A 21,480-nucleotide genomic window follows, 5' to 3' on the forward strand; every position below is an offset into this window, starting at 1 on the left:
AGGTAACAGTAATGTCTGTGTTCCAGGGCTATGTGATGGAGGTAACAGTAATGTCTGTTCCAGGGCTATGTGATGGAGGTAACAGTAATGTCTGTTCCAGGGCTATGTGATGGAGGTAACAGTAATGTCTGTATTCCAGGGCTATGTGATGGAGGTAACAGTAATGTCTGTTCCAGGGCTATGTGATGGAGGTAACAGTAATGTCTGTTCCAGGGCTATGTGATGGAGGTAACAGTAATGTCTGTATTCCAGGGCTATGTGATGGAGGTAACAGTAATGTCTGTGTTCCAGGGCTATGTGATGGAGGTAACAGTAATGTCTGTTCCAGGGCTATGTGATGGAGGTAACAGTAATGTCTGTGTTCCAGGGCTATGTGATGGAGGTAACAGTAATGTCTGTTCCAGGGCTATGTGATGGAGGTAACAGTAATGTCTCTGTTCCAGGGCTATGTGATGGAGGTAACAGTAATGTATGTTCCAGGGCTATGTGATGGAGGTAACAGTAATGTCTGTTCCAGGGCTATGTGATGGAGGTAACAGTAATGTCTGTTCCAGGGCTATGTGATGGAGGTAACAGTAATGTCTGTTCCAGGGCTATGTGATGGAGGTAACAGTAATGTCTGTTCCAGGGCTATGTGATGGAGGTAACAGTAATGTCTGTTCCAGGGCTATGTGATGGAGGTAACAGTAATGTCTGTTCCAGGGCTATGTGATGGAGGTAACAGTAATGTCTGTTCCAGGGCTATGTGATGGAGGTAACAGTAATGTCTGTTCCAGGGCTATGTGATGGAGGTAACAGTAATGTCTGTATTCCAGGGCTATGTGATGGAGGTAACAGTAATGTCTGTTCCAGGGCTATGTGATGGAGGTAACAGTAATGTCTGTATTCCAGGGCTATGTGATGGAGGTAAACAGTAATGTCTGTTCCAGGGCTATGTGATGGAGGTAACAGTAATGTCTGTGTTCCAGGGCTATGTGATGGAGGTGTTGCTGACTCTAGAATCCGTGGTGGTGAACCTGGCTGAGTGTCTGAAGAACAGTGATCTGATGGCTGCTCTGACCAGGTAGGAGTTCTATTTCACCTGTCTACACTTTCATCTTTTATGCAGATGTCTTGACTTTATGTTACTGATATGTTGACTTTATGTTACTGATATGTTGACTTTACATTTCAGTCTTTCTGTTACAGACTTTATGTTACAGTCTTTATGTTACAGTCTTTATGTTACAGTCTTTATGTTACAGTCTTTTGCCTTCAACAAGTCATCTGAATCAGCATAGGAAAGAGCCTACTGAGACAGTTGGTTTAGTTAACCGTATGGTGAACTATTCACTCTAGCTTTGTTCTTTCTAACCCCTCTGTAGGACCTCCTCCCCAGACTTCTTGACCAATGAGAAGCTTGAGAAGCAGTTTAACAGGAAGAGCACTGGCCAGCTCAACCTGCCGGGGGTGGGGCTTAGCGGGCTCTCAGCCGAACGCAGCCGACACCAGCGGTCCTATTCTGTACCCAAAAAGTTTGGTGAGAGCGGCAACCAATCACACGATCCGCCTCGCAGCGCTACCCTTGACCGCATCCAGGCCTGCACCAATCACGGCCTGGGCCGGCCCGGACGGAGTATCCACGCCTCCTCGGCGTCGACTAATCGAATTGATCCTAGCGTGCTGTCTGATCCTGCCCACGTGTCCCATCCTTCGTCCCTATTGGCTACCGTGTTCTGGGTGGCGGTGTCACTCATGGAGTCAGATTTTGAGTTTGAGTATCAGATGTCCCTCAGGCTGGTCCACAAGCTGCTGTCTAAGGTGGGTCGTGTAAACATGGTCCACAAGCTACTGTCTAAGGTGGGTCGTTTAAACATGGTCCACAAGCTACTGTCTAAGGTGGGTCGTGTAAACATGGTCCACAAGCTACTGTCTAAGGTGGGTCGTGTCAACATGGTCCACAAGCTACTGTCTAAGATGGGTTGTGTAAACATGGTCCACAAGCTACTGTCTAAGGTGGGTCGTGTAAACATGGTCCACAAGCTACTGTCTAAGGTGGGTCGTGTCAACATGGTCCACAAGCTACTGTCTAAGGTGGGTCGTGTAAACATGGTCCACAAGCTACTGTCTAAGGTGGGTCGTGTTAACATGGTCCACAAGCTACTGTCTAAGATGGGTTGTGTAAACATGGTCCACAAGCTACTGTCTAAGGTGGGTCGTGTTAACATGGTCCACAAGCTACTGTCTAAGTGGGTCGTTTAAACATGGTCCACAAGCTACTCTCTAAGGTGGGTCGTGTAAACATGGTCCACAAGCTACTGTCTAAGGTGGGTCGTGTAAACATGGTCCACAAGCTACTGTCTAAGGTGGGTCGTGTAAACATGGTCCACAAGCTACTGTCTAAGATGGGTTGTGTAAACATGGTCCACAAGCTACTGTCTAAGGTGGGTCGTGTTAACATGGTCCACAACCTACTGTCTAAGGTGGGTCGTTTAAACATGGTCCACAAGCTACTGTCTAAGGTGGGTCGTGTAAACATGGTCCACAATCTACTGTCTAAGGTGGGTCGGGTAAACATGGTCCACAAGCTACTGTCTAAGGTGGGTCGGGAAAACATGGTCCACAATCTACTGTCTAAGGTGGGTCGGGTAAACATGGTCCACAAGCTACTGTCTAAGGTGGGTCGGGAAAACATGGTCCACAATCTACTGTCTAAGGTGGGTCGGGTAAACATGGTCCACAAGCTACTGTCTAAGGTGGGTCGTGTAAACATGGTCCACAAGCTACTGTCTAAGGTGGGTCGTGTAAACATGGTCCACAAGCTACTGTCTAAGGTGGGTCGGGTAAACATGGTCCACAATCTACTGTCTAAGGTGGGTCGTTTAAACATGGTCCACAAGCTGCTGTCTAAGATGGGTCGTGTAAACATGGTCCACAAGCTACTGTCTAAGGTGGGTCGGGTAAACATGGTCCACAATCTACTGTCTAAGGTGGGTCGTTTAAACATGGTCCACAAGCTGCTGTCTAAGATGGGTCGTGTAAACATGGTCCACAAGCTACTGTCTAAGGTGGGTCGTGTAAACATGGTCCACAAGCTACTGTCTAAGGTGGGTCGTGTAAACATGGTCCACAAGCTACTGTCTAAGGTGGGTCGTTTAAACATGGTCCACCAGCTGCTGTCTAAGATGGGTCGTGTAAACATGGTCCACAAGCTACTGTCTAAGGTGGGTCGTGTAAACATGGTCCACAAGCTACTGTCTAAGGTGGGTCGTGTAAACATGGTCCACAAGCTACTGTCTAAGATGGGTTGGGTAAACATGGTCCACAAGCTACTGTCTAAGGTGGGTCGGGAAAACATGGTCCACAAGCTACTGTCTAAGGTGGGTCGTGTAAACATGGTCCACAATCTACTGTCTAAGGTGGGTCGGGAAAACATGGTCCACAAGCTACTGTCTAAGGTGGGTCGTGTAAACATGGTCCACAAGCTACTGTCTAAGGTGGGTCGTGTAAACATGGTCCACAAGCTGCTGTCTAAGGTGGGTTGTGTAAACATGGTCCACAAGCTACTGTCTAAGATGGGTCGTTTAAACATGGTCCACAAGCTACTGTCTAAGATGGGTTGGGTAAACATGGTCCACAAGCTACTGTCTAAGATGGGTCGTTTAAACATGGTCCACAAGCTACTGTCTAAGGTGGGTCGTGTAAACATGGTCCACAAGCTACTGTCTAAGGTGGGTCGTGTAAACATGGTCCACAAGCTGCTGTCTAAGGTGGGTCGTTTAAACATGGTCCACAAGCTACTGTCTAAGGTGGGTCGTGTAAACATGGTCCACAAGCTACTGTCTAAGGTGGGCTGTGTAAACATGGTCCACAAGCTACTCTCTAAGGTGGGTCGTGTTAACATGGTCCACAAGCTACTGTCTAAGGTGGGTCGTGTAAACATGGTCCACAAGCTACTCTCTAAGGTGGGTCGTGTTAACATGGTCCACAAGCTACTGTCTAAGATGGGTTGTGTAAACATGGTCCACAAGCTGCTGTCTAAGGTGGGTTGTGTAAACATGGTCCACAAGCTACTGTCTAAGGTGGGTCGTGTTAACATGGTCCACAAGCTACTGTCTAAGGTGGGTTGTGTAAACATGGTATAATACATGATAATTGGTAAATCAAACTGTACATTTGAGTGTCATATTTCACTACACCTGTAAACAAGCTGCTGTCTAAGGTGCTATGGGTTTTGTAATAGAAATGTAATGATAATGCAATGGCTTTATCCACAAGTTACTGCCAAAGGTTGATAATACATGTGATAAGAATGTCCCCTGTACATACATAGAGAACTCTAAAGTTAAACCGGAACTCCATTTCCCAGGTGCCCCTGGACCGGGCGGAGAACCGTGAGCGTTTGGAGAAGCTGCAGGCCCAGCTGAGATGGAGTGGTTTTTCTGGACTACAACAGCTGTTGTTAAAGGGCTTCACCTCCCAGACGACCTCTGACCTCACCCTGCAACTCTTCTGTCAGCTCACACCTGTCTCACGAGTCCCCGTGGTCGACACATCACAGGCTATAGGTACGTATTGATTACTCAGTCTGTCAATCAATCAATCTATCGATTAATCAAGGACTAGACCATAACGAAACAATCCCATTGGGTAAAAGATATAGAGAGATACATGTAGGATGTACAGCTGGAGGCTAAACACTTTGACATTTACCCTCAGTGACATTTACAAAAAACAAGGGAGGAAGAAGAGGGAACAAATTGCATCTGACATAACACACACTTAATGACCAGTATAACCCTCTACCCTCCAGGTATAGACCAGTATAACCCTCTACCCTCCAGGTATAGACCAGTATAACCCTCTACCCTCCAGATATAGACCAGTACAACCCTCTACCCTCCAGGTATAGACCAGTATAACCCTCTACCCTCCAGATATAGACCAGTATAACCCCCTACCCTCCAGGTATAGACCAGTATAACCCCCTACCCTCCAGGTATAGACCAGTATAACCCTCTACCCTCCAGGTATAGACCAGTATAACCCCCTACCCTCCAGGTATAGACCAGTATAACCCTCTACCCTCCAGATATAGACCAGTATAACCCCCTACCCTCCAGGTATAGACCAGTATAACCCTCTACCCTCCAGGTATAGACCAGTATAACCATCTACCCTCCAGGTATAGACCAGTATAACCCTCTACCCTCCAGATATAGCCCCCTACCCTCCAGGTATAGACCAGTATAACCCTCTACCCTCCAGGTATAGACCAGTATAACCCTCTACCCTCCAGATATAGACCAGTATAACCCTCTACCCTCCAGATATAGACCAGTATAACCCTCTACCCTCCAGATATAGCCCCCTACCCTCCAGGTATAGACCAGTATAACCCTCTACCCTCCAGATATAGACCAGTATAGCCCCCTACCCTCCAGATATAGACCAGTATAACCCTCTACCCTCCAGGTATAGACCAGTATAACCCTCTACCCTCTGTGTGCAGGTTTGCAGCTCTCCTATTCAAATCTAAGAGAACAGCTTCTGGTTTTGTGCCCAACATCCATCAAACTCATGAGCTCTTGAAGTTTGAATTTGTGTTTGTATATATGTGTATATACCTTGGGATGTGTTTGTATAAATATTTTAATATATCTTAGGTTTGCATAGAACACTTCTAATCCTTAATACTGTAGCCTTCATGTGTCATGTGTTGTTATGTGTCTTGTGTGTACCATTCATCACCACACATGAAATTCCCTCCCAGGAAGTAAAAGTTCATTGAATTTGAATTGAATTTCTCTCTTTCTCTACCACTCTCTCTCGCTCTCTCTCCTATCTTTCTCTTTATCCCTCGCTCTCTCTCTCTTTCTCTACCTCTCTCTCTCTCTCCTATCTTTCTCTTCATCCCTCTCTCTCTCTCTCTCTCTAGGTTTTCCCCTGAATGTGCTGTGTCTCTTGCCTCATCTGGTGCAACACTTTGGCCACCCCACTCAGTTCTGCAAGGAGAGCGCTGAGAGGATCGCACAGGTAAAACACCAAAAAACATTTCAAATGTTCTTACGTTTATAGTGTTATTCCTGTTACAGTTAAAGAGTCTGTTTCATCGTCCACTGGACCGTCCAGCTTCTCTGTTGTTTACCACAGAGTTACATCTACTCCATCAGTTCCGTAGCTTCCTGTTTCTCTCCCCCTCCCTCCAGGTATGTCTGGAGGAGAAGAACACCAAGCTGTCTCACCTGGCCCACGTGATGACCCTGTATAAGAACAGGTCGTACACGCGGGACCCCTTCTCCTGGGTCAGCGTCGTGTGTCGCTATCTCCACGAGGCCTTCGCTGACATCACGCTCAACATGGTCACCTACATGGCTGAGGTGAGCATCACACTCAACATGGTCACCTACATGGCTGAGGTGAGCATCACGCTCAACATGGTCACCTACATGGCTGAGGTGAGCATCACACTCAACATGGTCACCTACATGGCTGAGGTGAGCATCACACTCAACATGGTCACCTACATGGCTGAGGTGAGCATCACACTCAACATGGCCACCTACATACCTGAGGTGAGCATCACATTCAACATGGCCACCTACATGGCTGAGGTGAGCATCACACTCAACATGGCCACCTACATGGCTGAGGTGAGCATCACACTCAACATGGTCACCTACATGGCTGAGGTGAGCATCACACTCAACATGGCCACCTACATGGCTGAGGTGAGCATCACACTCAACAGGGCCACCTACATGGCTGAGGTGAGCATCACACTCAACATGGTCACCTACATACCTGAGGTGAGCCTCACACTCAACATGGCCACCTACATACCTGAGGTGAGCATCACACTCAACATGGCCACCTACATGGCTGAGGTGAGCATCACACTCAACATGGCCACCTATGTGAGTACATGGAAAGGGCTTTAAATTCACCAATATGCACATTTCCACCCAGTGTTACAAATACCTTTATCAGTCTGAGATCCTACAAATAATCTACTTTTTTAAAAACGGAATATATGACCCATATCAAATCAAAATCTAATTGTATTTGTCACGTGCTTCATAAACAACAGGTGTAGACTAACAGGGAAATGCTTACTCAGGGCCTTTCCCAACAATGCAGAGAGAAAGAAAATAAAATTAAATACAAAAATAATAGAAAAGTAATAACATGTAACAATAAATACACAATGAGTAACAATAACTTGGCTATATACACGGGTACCAGTACTGAGTCAATGATAACTATATACAGGAAGTACCAGGTAATAACTTGGCTATATACACGGGGTACCAGTACTGAGTCAATGATAACTATATACAGGAAGTACCAGGTAATAACTTGGCTATATACACGGGGTACCAGTACTGAGTCAATGATAACTATATACAGGAAGTACCAGGTAATAACTTGGCTATATACACGGGTACCAGTACTGAGTCAATGATAACTATATACAGGAAGTACCAGGTAATAACTTGGCTATATACACGGGGTACCAGTACTGAGTCAATGATAACTATATACAGGAAGTACCAGGTAATAACTTGGCTCTCTACACGGGGTACCAGTACTGAGTCAATGATAACTAGGTTATATACAGGAAGTACCAGGTAATAACTTGGCTATATACACGGGGTACCAGTACTGAGTCACTGATAACTAGGTTATATACAGGAAGTACCAGGTAATAACTTGGCTGTATACACGGGTACTAGTACTGAGTCAATGATAACTATATGCAGGAAGTACCAGGTAATAACTTGGCTATATACACGGGTACCCGTACTGAATCCATAGGCAGGCGTTCGATGTAAATATGTATGTAAACACTCCAAGCACACAGCCATGCAATCTCCATTGACAAACATTGGCAGTAGAATGGCCCGTACTGAAGAGCTCAGTGACTTTCAACGTGGCAACGTTATAGGATGCCACATTTTCAACAAGTCAGTTTGTCTAATTTCTGCCCTGCTAGAGCTGCCCCGGTCAACTGTAAGTGCTGTTATTGTGAAGTGGAAACTTCTAGGAGCAACAACGGCTCAGCCGCGAAGTGGTAGGACACGCAAGCTCACAGAACGGGGCCGCTGAGTGCTGAAGTGCGTAGCACATAAAAATTGTCTGTCCTCGGTTGCAACACTCACTACCGAGTTCCAAACTACCTCTGGAAGCAACGTCTTCCAGAGGCAACTGCTCGGCATCTGACCGTAACAGCGCTACAGAGGTTAGTGCGAATGGCCCAGTACATTGGGGCCAAGCTTCCTGCCACCCAGGACCAATATAATAGGCGGTGTCAGAGGAAATCCGATAAAATTGTCAGAGACCGGAGCACCAAGTCTAGGACCAAAAGGCTCATCAATAGCTTCTACCCCCAAGCCATAAGACTGCTGAACAATTAACATACTTTTGGTAATGTAGTGCATGTAACTAGGAATAACGTTACAGATGATAAACAGTAACAGCAGCGTATGTGATGAGTAAAAAAAAAAGTTATTGCAAAAATTGTCAATGCAGATAGTCTAAGTAGCTATTTGGCTAACTATTGAACTAACTATTTATACTAAGCTAACATATGGAATTGTTTTACGATACCAAGGATCATTTAGCTATTTGATTAAGAATTTTTGGACCCCTTAAGGTATAAAATAATATTACTAATTTGATGAAACATTGAATTTGGCCTTAATGCTATTAACCCATAGAAACGCACTGAACAACAGCTTGATAAATAAACGAATAGTACCCCCCTAAAAAAAATATAAAGTACGTTTGTTCTGAAGTGTCTGTCATATATCTGAGAGATAATATTAGAAAGATCAGGAAACTGTTTTGTATTTAACCTCTTATTTTAAGCACTAAACAATCTCCATGTATACTTCAATTCATTTGGTTAACTACTGGCTACCTTCAGACTAGTTTTGTGAGGCTTGTGGGCATCCCAGAGCAACAACCGACATGCATGTGTTCGTGAGAGACTCACCTTTCCATAGAAGGGTCATATTAGTGTGTAGCCCAAACTGTTCTGATGCTACAGACAGAAGTTGGCAGATCGGCTGTCCCCAGACGAGTCTCGTGACACTTGTGGGGGGGGTCTTAAAACGGAGAACACCATTGTGTTTGTGAGAGTCTCATCTTTCCATAGATGGATCAAATAGTTTTGTAGGCCAAACCGTTCAGACGTTTTCGAGAGAAGACTGATTTTCGGGATGTCTCATGGTCTGACAAACACCGCTCTAGCTCTGCCACCTTTCACCGCAGATGCGGAAGACGCAGACCATGCAAAAAAAAGACTGACACATTTTGATGGGGATTTTTTATTATGCTAATTAGATTTCAGCAGGGTCACGGACATCGACTCTAGGGGGTTAAAGGTCTTACTCACATCAATTACAGAGAGTGTGATCACACAGTCGTCCGGAACAACTAGAGCTATCATTCATGGCTCAGTGTTGCTTGCCCCATAGCATAGAAGGCATTTAGCTAGTCTGTTAGGCTTGTGTCACTGAGCAGCTCACGGTTGGGTGTTAGTTTGTAATCCGTGATAGTTTGCCGGTGTAGCAGGATTTACACCGGTGGAGCGGCGAGCGTCAGAGCCGGTGTAGTAGGATTTACACTGGTGTAGCGACGAGCGTCAGAGCCGGTGTAGTAGGATTTGATCTTAGTCCTGTATTGATGCGTTGCCTATTTTATGTTTCTTCTGACGGCGTAGTGGGATTTCTTAGAAGCATCCGGATTAGTGTTCTTCTCCTTGAAAGTGGAAACTGGTTGACTTCTGGTTGGGATATGTACGCACTGTCACTGTGGAGACGACGTCGTCAATGCACTTATTAATGAAGCCGGTGACTGAGGTGGTAAACTCCTCAATACCATCGGATGAATCCCGGAACATATTCCAATCAGGAGGATAGTTGTGTCACATATGCCAAATGGAGAGCGAGGGAGAGCTTTGTATGCATCTCTGAGTCTGGAGTAGAGGTGATCTAGAGTTTTTTTCGCCTCTAGTTGCACAGGTGACAAGCTGGTAGAAATGAGGTAAGACAGATTTCAGTTTTCCTGCATTAACATCACTAGGATGAGCTTTACTTATGGCCCTATTCAGCTCGTTGAGTACAGTCTTAGTGCCAGCATAGTTTTTTTGGTGGTAAGTTGACAGCAATGAAAACTATAGATGAAAACTCTCTTGGTAAATAGTATGGTCTACAACTTATCATCTGGTCTACAACTCTCTCCCCCTCTCCCTCCCCCACTCTCTCTGCTGTAGCTCCTGGACAAGGGCCTACCCAGCATGCAACAGTCATTGCTCCAGATCATCTACTGTCTGTTGAGCCACATGGACATGACGGTTGTCCAGGTCAGACAGTTCAACGCTGACGTCCTGAAGACCATCGAGAAGTTTGTACAGGTCAGTCCTCTACCTACCTAGCGACCTCAATACCTGCCCCAATACCGCAATACCCTCCCCAATACTGCAATATATACCCCATATACTGCAATACCTGCCCCAATACTGCAATACCTGCCCCAATACTGCAATATCTACCCCATATACTGCGTATATCTGCCCCAATACTGTAATATCTACCCCATATACTGCAATACCTGCCCCAATACTGCAATATCTACCCCAATACTGCAATACCTGCCCCAATACTGCAATATCTACCCCAATACTGTAATATCTACCCCATATACTGCAATACCTGCCCCAATACTGCAATACCTGCCCCAATACTGCAATATCTGCCCCATATACTGCAATATCTACTCCAATACTGTAATGCCTGCCCTAATACTGCAATACCTGCCCCAGTACTGCAATACCTGCCCCAATACTGCATATTTCTGCCCCAATACCCCATAATATCTACCCCATATACTGCAATATCCTAAATTTGGCTGCGTGCGTGTGTGTGTGTGTGTGTAACCCTCTCTCTCTCTGTCCCATCAGACGGTCCACTGGAAGGATGCGCTAAACATTCTGAAGCTGGTGGTGTCTCGGTCAGCCAGTCTGGTCCACCCAGCTTATAGCCACGCCCACGGTGACCTCTCTAACCTGGAGGTCAGTAGGATCTGGGACGGATCAGCCAAGGCCCTGCCCGGCAAGACACTGGACTTCACCTTTGACATATCAGAGGTGGGAGAGCCATCGAACACAGACACGCATAGTCTGTCTTACCTTGAACTACTGACATATCTCTCTCTCTCTCTCTCTCCTTGTTCTCTATCTCTCTCTCTCTCTCTCTCTCTCTCTCTCTAATAGTATTCATGTTTATAGAGATATGTTACTAAGTAAAGATTGGATGGTTAGTGTTAAAATATTATAGTATTAATAGCTGTTTGTTTATCTGTTTATTTGATTCCCTCTCTTTCTCTCTCTGTCTCTCTCTCTCTCTCTCTCTCTCTTTCTCGTTCTTTCTGTCTCTCTCTCTCTCCCACTCTATCTCCCTCTCTCTCTCTCTCTCCCACTCTCACTCTCTCACTCTCTCTCTCTCTCCTAGACTCCAGTGATCGGGCGGAGGTTTGATGAGCTGCAGGGGTCAGGGGGTAGAGAGGGGAAGGCCAGGGCTGTGACCCGTAGCACCTCCTCCACCTCCTCTGGTTCTAACTCCAACACCGTCCTAGTGCCTGTCAGCTGGAGAAGACCTCAGTCCTCACAGGTAATATACCAGTCAGTCAGTTAGTTAGGTAACACGGTTGTTTCCTTCTGTTAGTTTAACCACGGTATTTGGTCAAAGAGAGACATAGTTTTTTGTTGTTGTTGTTGGTTTGTCTCATTGAGATTTTTTGTTGTTGCAAGAGAGATGTGTTCAGTTGTTTGGTTGTGAAGTGGTTTGTTGAAGGTTGTTTCATTGTGGTACTGTAACTATGCTAGAGGGTTTAGTTGGAGAAGATGATCCATAATAGAGAAACGTTAAAGCTACAGTTCATATGTTCAATAACACTTCCTCCTCCTCTCCCTCCTGCAGAAGAGAACTAGAGAGAAGCTGGTGAACGTTCTGTCTCTGTGTGGACAAGAGGTTGGCCTCACCAAAAACCCCTCGGTGAGTCAACACACTGTCGCCTCTTCCTTACACTGTTATAAACCTGTCGTCATGGTTACCTGTCCCTACAGGTGGTCTGGAGCTGATGGAGGTGCAGACTGTTATGACACTGTTATAAACCTGTCGTTATGGTTACCTGTCCCTACAGACTGTTATGACACTGTTATAAACCTGTCGTTATGGTTACCTGTCCCTACAGACTGTTATGACACTGTTATAAACCTGTCGTTATGGTTACCTGTCCCTACAGACTGTTACGACACTGTTATAAACCTGTCGTCATGGTTACCTGTCCCTACAGACTGTTATGACACTGTTATAAACCTGTCGTTATGGTTACCTGTCCCTACAGGTGGTCTGGAGCTGATGGAGGTGCAGACTGTTATGACACTGTTATAAACCTGTCGTCATGGTTACCTGTCCCTACAGGTGATATTCTCGTCCTGTGGGGACCTGGACATGATGATGGAGGTTCAGGGGAGCGGCGTGTCTTCGGAGGAGGGAGGAACCAGAGAAGACACGCTGGATGACACGGCGTCGGAGCAGCAGTTCAGAGTGTTCCGAGACTTTGACTTCCTGGATGTAGAGCTGGAGGACGGAGAGGTGAGACAGTTACCATGGAGACAGAGACACACCCACGCTAAGGGTAACCATGGACACAGGCCACATCCTCCCATACTGTTACTAAGGAGACAGGCCACACCCACTTAGACTGTTACCAAAGACAGCACCAGGCCACTCCCACACTGACGTCACTCATGTACATATTTGCTTTTACAAATGTATATACAGTATTCTCCCTTTCTCTCTTCCTTTCTCTTTTGTGTATGCCTGTCTTCTCTCTAGCTCTCTCTGTCCCTAACACGCTGTTTCTGTAATGTTTTCTTCTTCTCTCTCTCTTCCCCCATCTCTCTCTCTCTCTCTGTAACTCTGTATTTCTCTCTCTCCCCTCTGCTGCATTAGGAGCTCCAGGTAAGCTCTGTCTCACGCTGTGAATGTGGCGCTCTGAGCGTGTGCAGTAGGCAGCACTAATGATGTCACACTTAAATGCCTGTTGCTAGGGTGATCCAGTCAGCCGTTCTGTGCATGAGCTCATAACAGTGCTGTAGTGTTGTTATGGTAACTTACAGACGCTGATATTCATAGGTTGCACCTTCGTAACGCGGTCGCGTCGTGCCATTGTTATGAACTTTCTCAAGCCGTCCTCTATCGGCGGCGTCATCGTGGTGCCCTAAAGTGGTGATAAGCCTAGTCATTGTGGACAGAGGCCAAATAAATGCTTCGTTTAAATTACACTATAGTGCCTGGAAATACAATGTAATTGCTAAAGTAGTCAAATATTTAGAAGGAAACAACTTTGCCAAGCATTATCATTGTCGTCAAATTTACTTAAGACAGATGGCAATGTTGTCAATAGCTAGCAAAGTTTGTCAAAAAAAATAGCTAGCAAAGCTAACGCCAGCTAGCTAAAAATTACGGTGGGCTCCCCTCAATCTTAGCGAGCTAGTTAACGTTAAGAAAGTCAATCTGGTGACATCGAAATAATGAGGAAAGATTTTCTTACTTAAGTATTTGCCTCCTATTGAAATGTCATCGTGTTTCCAAGCCACTGTAAAAACACACTTTAGATGAAATCTTCATCAGTGCTCATTGTCGATGCGTTAGAATGCTCAGTCGGGTATCAGTTCAAAACAACGTCGTGAGGAAACATGCAGTCCATGAATAGGTAAAGTCATAGTTCACCCAGAATTTCAAAATTACATTGACATGTTTTTTTTGTTGGTTTTTTTTTTCACCAAAGTAACTCTGTAACTTCTGTGATTTATCCTTTTAAGTCAAATGATATTTGTGTGCCGTTTTGAACAAATGCATGCCAGATATGAGTTTTGCAGAGGAGCACTGCTTAAGTTGTGTGTGTGTGTGCGTGTGTGTGTGTGTGTGTGTGTGTGTGTGTGTGTGTGTGTGTGTGTGTGTGTGTGTGTGTGTGTTTTCAGGGCGAGAGCGTGGATAACTTTAACTGGGGTGTACGGAGGCGTTCTCTGGACAGCACAGAGCTTGGTGACCTGTTAGAGGAGAGTCAACACTCAGGCAGCACCCCCAGTCTGGGACAAGAAGACCCACAGGACTCTGACCAATCATCAGAGGAAGAAGAGTCCTCTACCAGTCAGAGTCTGTCTCACTCACAACTGGTTAGTACTGACCATGAGATGAACATAGCACGACCTCAACACACCACAACTACACTCGCAACTGGTTAGTACTGACCATGAGATGAACATAGCACAACCTCAACAGAACACAACATGAATATCACTAAAACGGCCAAGTACGGCCATATTCTTAAAACTGACCCCAGGATTTGGAAACATTGAGTCCTCGGGACAGGGTTTGAGGTGTCCTGTATATTTAGGATTCATTGTTCGTTTCAGAAAATGAGATGTCTTATGTTGCCTTACCCTGCAGACTAATCTCTCTCCGTCAGAGGAGACCAACCACACGGACTCTCTCTCTACGTCGTGCGACACCACATCAGCCGACCCACAATCCCTCAACGCCACCACACCAGGTACCAGCCAGGGACCTCCACACGACGAGCAGGGAGGACTACGGGTTAGTATACACACATACACACACACACACACACACACACACACACACACACACACACACACACACTTCAAAAACACAATTAGACAAAGGCCTTGGACCTCTCTCCCACCCCCCCCCCTCCTCCTCCTCCAGGGTGGTGATGATGAAGACACCCAGGGGCAGGACGATGACCTGTCTCTCAGTGTAAACGACCTTCCCCAGGGCCAGGACGATGACCTGTCTCTCAGTGTGAATGACCTTCCCCAGGGCCTGGGATCTGACCTGTCTCTCAGTGTGAATGACCTTCCCCAGGCCCTGGGATCTGACTGTTGGGAGGGGGAGAGCTTCACTCTGGACCTGGAACACCACGGTCACCATGGACACAGCATGGAGCTCTGTAGACCCCCGCTGGGGTTTCTAGACCCTAGCTGTCTGCCCAGGTACTGGAACACACACACACACATAGCAACCAGGACCAGAAACCTATAGAGCCCTGCTAGCTGTCTGCCCAGGTCCTATATCAATGAGTAGTGGTTATATCACTCCTATATCAATGAGTAGTGGTTGTATCACTCCTATATCAATGAGTAATGGTTGTATCACTCCTATATCAATGAGTAGTGGTTGTATCACTCCTATATCAATGAGGAGTGATACAACCACTCCTCATTGATATAGGTTTCTGGTTGCTATGTGTGTGTGTGTTCCAGTACCTGGGCAGACAGCTATCACTCCTATATCAATGAGTTGTTGTTGTATCACTCCTATATCAATGAGTAGTGGGGATATCACTCCTAAATCAATGTCTAACTTACTGTGTGCCTGTCCAATTCTTGTCTCTCCCATTACTGTGTTGACAGTCTCCGTGATGACGTGGATGACCTAGAGGACCTTGGTTTTCCTCCTCCCCCCTCACCGTTCTTCTCCGCCATCTTGGCTGCGTTCCAACCCACTGTTTGTGACGACGCTGAGGAGGCATGGCGTTGCCATATCAACCAGCTGGTAACCGACTCAGACGGATCCTGTGCCGTCTATACTTTCCACGTCTTCTCATCGCTCTTCCAGGTAATCAATCAGTCGATTGATCAGTCAGTCAGTCAATCAATAAATCAACTGATCAAACTCTGGAAAGTTCTATGCAGTCATTGGGGGTGATGGCATTGGTGTAACAGTCATTGTAACAGTGTAACAGTCATTGGTGTAACAGTCATTGGGGTAACAGTCATTGGTGTAACAGTCATTGGGGGTGATGTCATTGTAACTGTTTTATATAACATTAAATGTCTCCTCCTCTTTCTTTCTCTCTCTTTCTCTCTCTCTCTCTCTTCTCAGAACATCCAGACTAAGTTCTGTTCCCTGACCAGTGACGCCGCTGGTTACCTAGGAGACGGCCTGAGGGGCATCGGGTCAAAGTTCGTGAGGTCATCTGACATGTTGACAACGTGTTCCGACTGCCCCACGCTCTACGTAGACGCTGATACGGTGAGTAGGGCTGACTCGACTCAAACCATAGCATTTGTATGACTGAAAATATAGCAATTTATTTGGTGTTTTCATAGAAATATCAAACAATAATTTCCATTGATTGTAATCAGTAAGTAATGTCAAACTTTTAGGTTTGAGTTGGTACTAGTGTTGCAAGGTATACCAAAACGTCTGTACTTTCTCGTACTATAATTTGTTACTTTCAGTTCTTCTGTCAAATGTCTCATGGATCAAGCCTTTATCAGCACAGCCTGCCTACCCCCATTATAGCACACACCCTGTCTGCTCCACTTACCCACTGGGAGTCTGGCAGGGAGTCTGGCTGGGAGTCTGGGCTGCATCATGTTAGCTCCACTTACCCACTGGAAGTCTGGCTGGGAGTCTGGGCTACATCATGTTAGCTCCACTTACCCACTGGGAGTCTGGCTGGGAGTCTGGGCTGCATCATGTTAGCTCCACTTACCCACTGGAAGTCTGGCTGGGAGTCTGGGCTACATCATGTTAGCTCCACTTACCCACTGGGAGTCTGGCTGGGAGTCTGGGCTGCATCATGTTAGCTCCACTTACCCACTGGAAGTCTGGCTGGGAGTCTGGGCTACATCATGTTAGCTCCACTTACCCACTGGAAGTCTGGCTGGGAGTCTGGGATTCTGGGCTGCATCATGTTAGCTCCACTTACCCACTGCTAGTCTGGACTGGAAGTCTGGCTGGGAGTCTGCACTGGGAGTCTCGATTGGGAGTCTGGATTGGGAGTCTGGGCTGGGAGTCTGGGCTGCATCATGTTAGCTCCACTTACCCACTGCTAGTCTGGACTGGAAATCTGGATGGGAGTCTGCGCTGGGAGTCTGCGCTGGGAGTCTGTGCTGGGAGTCTGGGCTGGGAGTCTGGGCTGGGAGTCTGGATTGGGAGTCTGGGCTGGGAGTCTGGGCTGGGAGTCTGGATTGGGAGTCTGGGCTGGGAGTCTGGATTGGGAGTCTGGGCTGCATCATGTTAGCTCCTCTTACCCGCTGATAGTCTGCACTGCATCATGTTAGCTCCACTTAGCAGCTGATAGTCTGCACTGCAGTTAGCTCCTCTTACCCGCTGATAGTCTGCACTGCAGTTAGCTCCTCTTACCCGCTGATAGTCTGCACTGCAGTTAGCTCCTCTTACCCGCTGATAGTCTGCACTGCAGTTAGCTCCTCTTACCCGCTGATAGTCTGCACTGCATCATGTTAGCTCCTCTTACCCGCTGATAGTCTGCACTGCAGTTAGCTCCTCTTACCCGCTGATAGTCTGCACTGCATCATGCTAGCTCCACTTAGCAGCTGATAGTCTGCACTGCAGTTAGCTCCTCTTACCCGCTGATAGTCTGCACTGCAGTTAGCTCCTCTTACCCGCTGATAGTCTGCACTGCAGTTAGCTCCTCTTACCCGCTGATAGTCTGCACTGCATCATGTTAGCTCCTCTTACCCGCTGATAGTCTGCACTGCAGTTAGCTCCTCTTACCCGCTGATAGTCTGCACTGCAGTTAGCTCCTCTTACCCGCTGATAGTCTGCACTGCAGTTAGCTCCTCTTACCCGCTGATAGTCTGCACTGCATCATGTTAGCTCCTCTTACCCGCTGATAGTCTGCACTGCAGTTAGCTCCTCTTACCCGCTGATAGTCTGCACTGCATCATGCTAGCTCCACTTACCCGCTGATAGTCTGCACTGCAGTTAGCTCCTCTTACCCGCTGATAGTCTGCACTGCAGTTAGCTCATCTTACCCGCTGATAGTCTGCACTGCAGTTAGCTCCTCTTACCCGCTGATAGTCTGCACTGCAGTTAGCTCCTCTTACCCGCTGATAGTCTGCACTGCATCATGTTAGCTCCACTTACCCGCTGATAGTCTGCACTGCAGTTAGCTCCTCTTACCCGCTGATAGTCTGCACTGCAGTTAGCTCCTCTTACCCGCTGATAGTCTGCACTGCAGTTAGCTCCTCTTACCCGCTGATAGTCTGCACTGCATCATGTTAGCTCCTCTTACCCGCTGATAGTCTGCACTGCAGTTAGCTCCTCTTACCCGCTGATAGTCTGCACTGCATCATGCTAGCTCCACTTACCCGCTGATAGTCTGCACTGCAGTTAGCTCCTCTTACCCGCTGATAGTCTGCACTGCATCATGCTAGCTCCACTTAGCAGCTGATAGTCTGCACTGCAGTTAGCTCCTCTTACCCGCTGATAGTCTGCACTGCAGTTAGCTCCTCTTACCCGCTGATAGTCTGCACTGCAGTTAGCTCCTCTTACCCGCTGATAGTCTGCACTGCATCATGTTAGCTCCTCTTACCCGCTGATAGTCTGCACTGCAGTTAGCTCCTCTTACCCGCTGATAGTCTGCACTGCAGTTAGCTCCTCTTACCCGCTGATAGTCTGCACTGCAGTTAGCTCCTCTTACCCGCTGATAGTCTGCACTGCATCATGTTAGCTCCTCTTACCCGCTGATAGTCTGCACTGCAGTTAGCTCCTCTTACCCGCTGATAGTCTGCACTGCATCATGCTAGCTCCACTTACCCGCTGATAGTCTGCACTGCAGTTAGCTCCTCTTACCCGCTGATAGTCTGCACTGCAGTTAGCTCATCTTACCCGCTGATAGTCTGCACTGCAGTTAGCTCCTCTTACCCGCTGATAGTCTGCACTGCAGTTAGCTCCTCTTACCCGCTGATAGTCTGCACTGCATCATGTTAGCTCCACTTACCCGCTGATAGTCTGCACTGCAGTTAGCTCCTCTTACCCGCTGATAGTCTGCACTGCAGTTAGCTCCTCTTACCCGCTGATAGTCTGCACTGCAGTTAGCTCCTCTTACCCGCTGATAGTCTGCACTGCATCATGTTAGCTCCTCTTACCCGCTGATAGTCTGCACTGCAGTTAGCTCCTCTTACCCGCTGATAGTCTGCACTGCATCATGCTAGCTCCACTTACCCGCTGATAGTCTGCACTGCAGTTAGCTCCTCTTACCCGCTGATAGTCTGCACTGCAGTTAGCTCCACTTACCCGCTGATAGTCTGCACTGCATCATGCTAGCTCCACTTACCCGCTGATAGTCTGCACTGCAGTTAGCTCCTCTTACCCGCTGATAGTCTGCACTGCAGTTAGCTCCACTTACCCGCTGATAGTCTGCACTGCAGTTAGCTCCTCTTACCCGCTGATAGTCTGCACTGCATCATGTTAGCTCCACTTACCCGCTGATAGTCTGCACTGCAGTTAGCTCCTCTTACCCGCTGAAAGTCTGCACTGCAGTTAGCTCCTCTTACCCGCTGATAGTCTGCACTGCATCATGTTAGCTCCTCTTACCCGCTGATAGTCTGCACTGCAGTTAGCTCCACTTACCCGCTGATAGTCTGCACTGCAGTTAGCTCCTCTTACCCGCTGATAGTCTGCACTGCAGTTAGCTCCTCTTACCCGCTGATAGTCTGCACTGCCGTTAGCTCCTCTTACCCGCTGATAGTCTGCACTGCAGTTAGCTCCTCTTACCCGCTGATAGTCTGCACTGCAGTTAGCTCCTCTTACCCGCTGATAGTCTGCACTGCAGTTAGCTCCTCTTACCCGCTGATAGTCTGCACTGCAGTTAGCTCCTCTTACCCGCTGATAGTCTGCACTGCATCATGTTAGCTCCTCTTACCCGCTGATTTATTTATTTTTATTTCACCTTTATTTAACCAGGTAGGCTAGTTGAGAACACCTTTATTTAACCAGGTAGGCTAGTTGAGAACACCTTTATTTAACCAGGTAGGCTAGTTGAGAACACCTTTATTTAACCAGGTAGGCTAGTTGAGAACACCTTTATTTAACCAGGTAGGCTAGTTGAGAACAAGTTCTCATTTACAACTGCGACCTGGCCAAGATAAAGCATAGCAGTGTGAGCAGACAACACAGAGTTACACATGGAGTAAACAATTAACAAGTCAATAACACAGTAGAAAACAAAGGGGGAGTCTATATACAATGTGTGCAAAAGGCATGAGGAGGTAGGCGAATAATTACAATTTAGCAGATTAACACTGGAGTGATAAATGATCAGATGGTCATGTACAGGTAGAGATATTGGTGTGATAGTCTGCACTGCATCATGTTAGCTCCACTTACCCACAGGGAGTCTGGTCTGCATTATGTTAGCTCCACTTACTCACTGCTAGTCTGGACTGGAAGTCTGGATTGGGAGTCTGGACTGGGAGTCTGGACTGGGAGTCTGGGCTGGCAGTCTGCACTGGAGTCTGGGCTGGGAGTCTGGATTCGGAGTCTGGGCTGGGAGTCTGGACTGGGAGTCTGGGCTGGGAGTCTGGGCTGGGAGTCTGGGCTGGGAGTCTGGGCTGGGAGTCTGGAGTCTGGAGTGGGAGTCAGGACTGGGAGTCTGGGCTGGGAGTCTGGGCTGGGAGTCTGGGCTGGGAGTCTGGGCTGGGAGTCTGGGCTGGGAGTCTGGGCTGGGAGTCTGGGCTGGGAGTCTGGGCTGCATCATGTTAGAGCCCCACATTTGAGTAATGCTACACGGCATGTAGAAATGTTGACACCGTTTTTCTTGTTCGCAAAACAAAGTCCATACAGACTATAACTCTTTAAGGGTTAGGGCACGACCCCAACCACGTCGAAGGGGCTGTAGTGGAGAGGGGTCGGGAGCTCCAAGTTCCTCAGTGTCCACATCACTACGGAATTTTCCTGGCCCACACACACCAACACGGTCGTGAAGAGGGCACGACAACGCCTCTATCTGTAAAATGATTACCATTATGTTGTTATGTAGTTAGATTGTTAAAAACAAAACAAAGTCGAATTAGTTGTATGATTGTATAATTTATTCGTTAATGCATACATGGCTGTCTGAAAAAATGTTGATGTAATTTTTTTTTTTATCAAATGATATTGAACTCAAAATTGTATCTGTCTGCATCAACTGCCGTTCTCTGACTGGTTAATGTCTTCTCTTTTACCATGGTATTGTTTTGGTATTGAGTATGGTGACGGTATGGAGAATCCTGATACTAAACCTGGTATTGGTATTTAAGTCTAAATTCTGGTATGGTGAGAACTCTAGTTGATACATGAACAACTTCTTATATATTTAACTCTTTCCCTCCCGCCTCTCCTCCTACATCTTACACCTCTCTTTCTCGTTCTCCTCTCCTCCCGCCTCTACCCTCCTCTCCTATCCTCTCCTCCTCTCCTATCCTTCTCCTCTGCTCCCGCCTCTCCTCCCGACTTTCCTATCCTCTTCTCCTCTCCTTTCCTATCCCTCTCCTCCCGCCTCTCCTCTCCTTCTCTCCTTCTCTCCACTCTTTCTCCTCTCCTCTCCTCCTGCCTCTCCTATCTCTCGCCTCTCCTCTCCTCCCGCCTCTTTCCTATCCTTCTCCTCTCC

General features: G+C 47.1%; 1 protein-coding gene across 10 annotated transcripts in view; it reads left to right on the forward strand.

Annotated features, from left to right (window-relative positions):
• Positions 1 to 21,480, forward strand: part of LOC110510242 (FRY microtubule binding protein b) — a 173,151-nt gene that overhangs the window by 139,276 nt on the left and 12,395 nt on the right. For all 10 annotated transcript variants that reach the window (XM_090226469.1, XM_090226470.1, XM_090226471.1 and 7 more), the window contains exons 44-58: positions 969 to 1,063; positions 1,365 to 1,800; positions 4,349 to 4,547; positions 5,918 to 6,015; positions 6,189 to 6,359; positions 10,259 to 10,399; positions 10,946 to 11,131; positions 11,496 to 11,654; positions 11,964 to 12,038; positions 12,468 to 12,641; positions 14,033 to 14,227; positions 14,502 to 14,648; positions 14,781 to 15,067; positions 15,488 to 15,692; positions 15,960 to 16,109. In XM_090226469.1, the coding sequence (XP_090082595.1) occupies positions 969 to 1,063; positions 1,365 to 1,800; positions 4,349 to 4,547; positions 5,918 to 6,015; positions 6,189 to 6,359; positions 10,259 to 10,399; positions 10,946 to 11,131; positions 11,496 to 11,654; positions 11,964 to 12,038; positions 12,468 to 12,641; positions 14,033 to 14,227; positions 14,502 to 14,648; positions 14,781 to 15,067; positions 15,488 to 15,692; positions 15,960 to 16,109 (2,718 nt within the window). The remainder of the gene's footprint in view (positions 1 to 968; positions 1,064 to 1,364; positions 1,801 to 4,348; positions 4,548 to 5,917; positions 6,016 to 6,188; positions 6,360 to 10,258; positions 10,400 to 10,945; positions 11,132 to 11,495; positions 11,655 to 11,963; positions 12,039 to 12,467; positions 12,642 to 14,032; positions 14,228 to 14,501; positions 14,649 to 14,780; positions 15,068 to 15,487; positions 15,693 to 15,959; positions 16,110 to 21,480) is intronic.

Source organism: Oncorhynchus mykiss, chromosome 29 (assembly GCF_057628025.1).
Source record: "Oncorhynchus mykiss isolate SJ-2025 chromosome 29, ASM5762802v1, whole genome shotgun sequence".
Classification (NCBI taxonomy): domain Eukaryota; kingdom Metazoa; phylum Chordata; class Actinopteri; order Salmoniformes; family Salmonidae; genus Oncorhynchus; species Oncorhynchus mykiss.